Source organism: Callithrix jacchus, chromosome 4 (assembly GCF_049354715.1).
Source record: "Callithrix jacchus isolate 240 chromosome 4, calJac240_pri, whole genome shotgun sequence".
In the NCBI taxonomy this organism is placed as follows: domain Eukaryota; kingdom Metazoa; phylum Chordata; class Mammalia; order Primates; family Cebidae; genus Callithrix; species Callithrix jacchus.
Window position 1 is genome coordinate 35,726,817 of NC_133505.1, and position 2,594 is coordinate 35,729,410.

Genomic DNA, 2,594 nt, shown 5'->3' on the forward strand with positions numbered 1-2,594 from the left:
CATGCGTATATGCATGTGGTGTGTGAGTGTCCCCAAACAACTCCCCAGATACCTTCTAGACCTGTGACACTGGTGCTGAGGGGGAGAGCGTCCTTCCCTGGAACCCTCTGCTCAGCAGGAGGACAGTCAGAGACTTGAGCATCCAACCCCCTCTTCCTGCCAGCTCTGTGCTCAGGGACCCACAGAGTCAAGCAAGTTACTGAATTCAGCATACTGAATTTTCTTTATTGACACTCAGCAGGATGGGGGCCTGCTGAAAGACAGGGTCAGGGCCCGCCCCCCGAACCCCTGGCTCAAAAGCCCAGGCCAAGAAGGACACAGGCTTCAATGGCTCTCATGTGTCGCAGACAACATGGTGTTGGGATCTTGCATGGTGGAGGGTGACGTTGGTCCCTGAAGGGAGATGGAGGAGGATGCAAAGCTGGGAACAAAGGGTTAAAGGGCAAGATGTAAGAGAGCTCTCTTGACCTGGCTGGGTGGCTCTTGCCTGTAATCCCAGCACTTTGGAAGTCCAAGGCTGGCAGATCACAAGGTCAAGAGATCAAGACCATTCTGGCCAATGTAGTGAAACCCCGTCTCTATTAAAAATACAAAAATTAGCTGGGTGTGGTGGTGGCCCCTGTAGTCCCAGCTACTTGAGAGGCTGAGGCAGGAGAATTGCTTGAGCTGGGGAGGCAGAGGTTGCAGCGAGCTGAGATCGCACCACTGCACTCCAGCCCAGCGACAGAACGAGACTGTGTCAAAAAAAAAAAAAAAGCTCTCCACTCCCACCATGGAGGCGGCCAGACCCCAGCAGAGAGGCTCAAATTGACTCAAACACACAACCCCATCATTTCCCCTCCCAAAGAATTACCTTTTTAAGCAATTCCAGGAAGCTGGACTCATAGGAGGAATTTCTCAGAAAAGACTCCTTCAGCTTCAGTTGCAAAGTCATACCTGGCCCGGCGGATCCAGAAGTACCGCTTAGGACCCAGCTGTCAGGGGTGATTCCCCCAGAGACCAGCACGGTCCTGCCCACACTCCCCGCCACAGTTCCTCTTCCCCAACAGTGCCCCTCAAGAGCCTCTTGGAAGCTCAGGACTGGGGTGCCTCCGTCACTTTCAGGGACCTTGGAGTCCCACTCCCTTTCTCTGACCTCTTATTGCCACAGGAACCCGGGAGTCCTGCCCTCTAGCCCTTACCTGTTCCATGTGAGCTACCAAGGAAGGTCAGGAGGAGGACGAGGGGCAGCCCAGACCCCATAGTGGCCACCGCGCTCCTGGGATGGAGGAGACACTGAAGTACTGGTGGCCTCTCCTTACCAGGCCTGCTTTCCACACCCCACTCAAGCCTTAGCATAAGTGTTTGGGGGGAAATGGGAGGGGGAATCTGGTCAACTGGATTTTCCAGTTCTCCCAGCAAGAGAGGACCCAGGAGAGGACTATTCACTATGCTTTTGGGGAAAACAGAGGGAGGTCCCCTCTCCTCAACTCTGTCTCCCACCCCTCCCTTGTGTCTCTAGGTTCGAGGGTGTGAGTGTTGGTCCCACAGAGAGGGAAATCGAGAGGGAAGCGGGGACCAGGGAGGCGTCCCTCCTGCTGGTGTCTGGGCCCCACCCATGCCTGGGCCTCCCAAGGCTCTTTAGATATTAATTATTAACTGCAGTTAATTTTCATCATTCTTGACACCGAAGGGCTCAGGAATGTGGGCCCAAAAGGGAGGGGTGGATTAAGCCAAGTTTCTTCCCGAACCCAGGTGTTCCTGCTCCCTCAGCTTTTTTATTTCATTTTATTTTATTTTAAGACTAGTCAAGTGCAGTAGTGAAAAGGGGAGAAAGAGTAGAACAGGAGTCGGGTCTATAATGGACTGTGAACACTGCTCCCCCAGGCTTGGTGGCTTTCTAGATGAGAAATCTGGTAATCGGAACTTCCATTGCTGAACATTCTGTTTTATTTGCTCTAACGCATCCTAGACTGTCAGGTGGAGACACGAGTTTCATTAAACATCCTCCCAGCCCTGCCTTGTGCACCCACGGAAAAGGGACGCCCACCTACTCCCAGCTGAGACCCCCACAGGCAAGCGTTGGGACAGTCAAGCACAGGAGAGAGGGAGGTACTGACCCTCTTTATAAACTAGGAAAGTAAGGTACAGAGAGGGTAAGTGACCTGCTAACGCCACCCAGTCAACCAGTAGCAGAGAGATTAGAACCCATCCCCCGTGCCAGACACAGGGACACACCAGCCATGAAATTCCATTGAACACACAAGGGCACAGGCCTGCATCTTCCTATTTGCCTCTTCTCTATGCAGCCTCCCCACCTTCCCCGAAGCCAGTGGGACTGAGCACAGAGAGCGCTGGGCAGAGGCAGGGAGAGAGCCAAAAGCAAGACGGGGAAACAGAGATAGGGCCTGGTCTGCACTGTAAATGTAAAGGCAGCCAGTGACTCCTGGACTCGCACAGGAGCACAGGAAGACCTTAGTAGGAAGAAAGCATGGAGAAGAGCAGGCGCAGGAGTGAGCAGGAGGTAGAATTTGGGAATGCAGAGAGATCTTCCTTGGAGAAGAGTAGGAGCACCCCCACACTTTCTTCTTCTTCTTCTTTTTTTTTTTTTTTGA

General features: G+C 53.1%; 1 protein-coding gene across 1 annotated transcript; it reads right to left on the reverse strand.

Annotated features, from left to right (window-relative positions):
- Window positions 1-204: 204 nt before the first annotated feature.
- Window positions 205-1,277, reverse strand: SFTA2 (surfactant associated 2). The gene is made up of 3 exons (XM_002746315.7): window positions 1,182-1,277; window positions 854-936; window positions 205-421 (listed from the first exon to the last, which is right to left on the reverse strand). The coding sequence occupies exons 1-3, from the start codon at window positions 1,240-1,242 to the stop codon at window positions 335-337; spliced, it is 231 nt and encodes a 76-aa protein (XP_002746361.4). The 5' UTR covers window positions 1,243-1,277; the 3' UTR covers window positions 205-334.
- Between the last annotated feature and the right edge of the window lie 1,317 nt (window positions 1,278-2,594).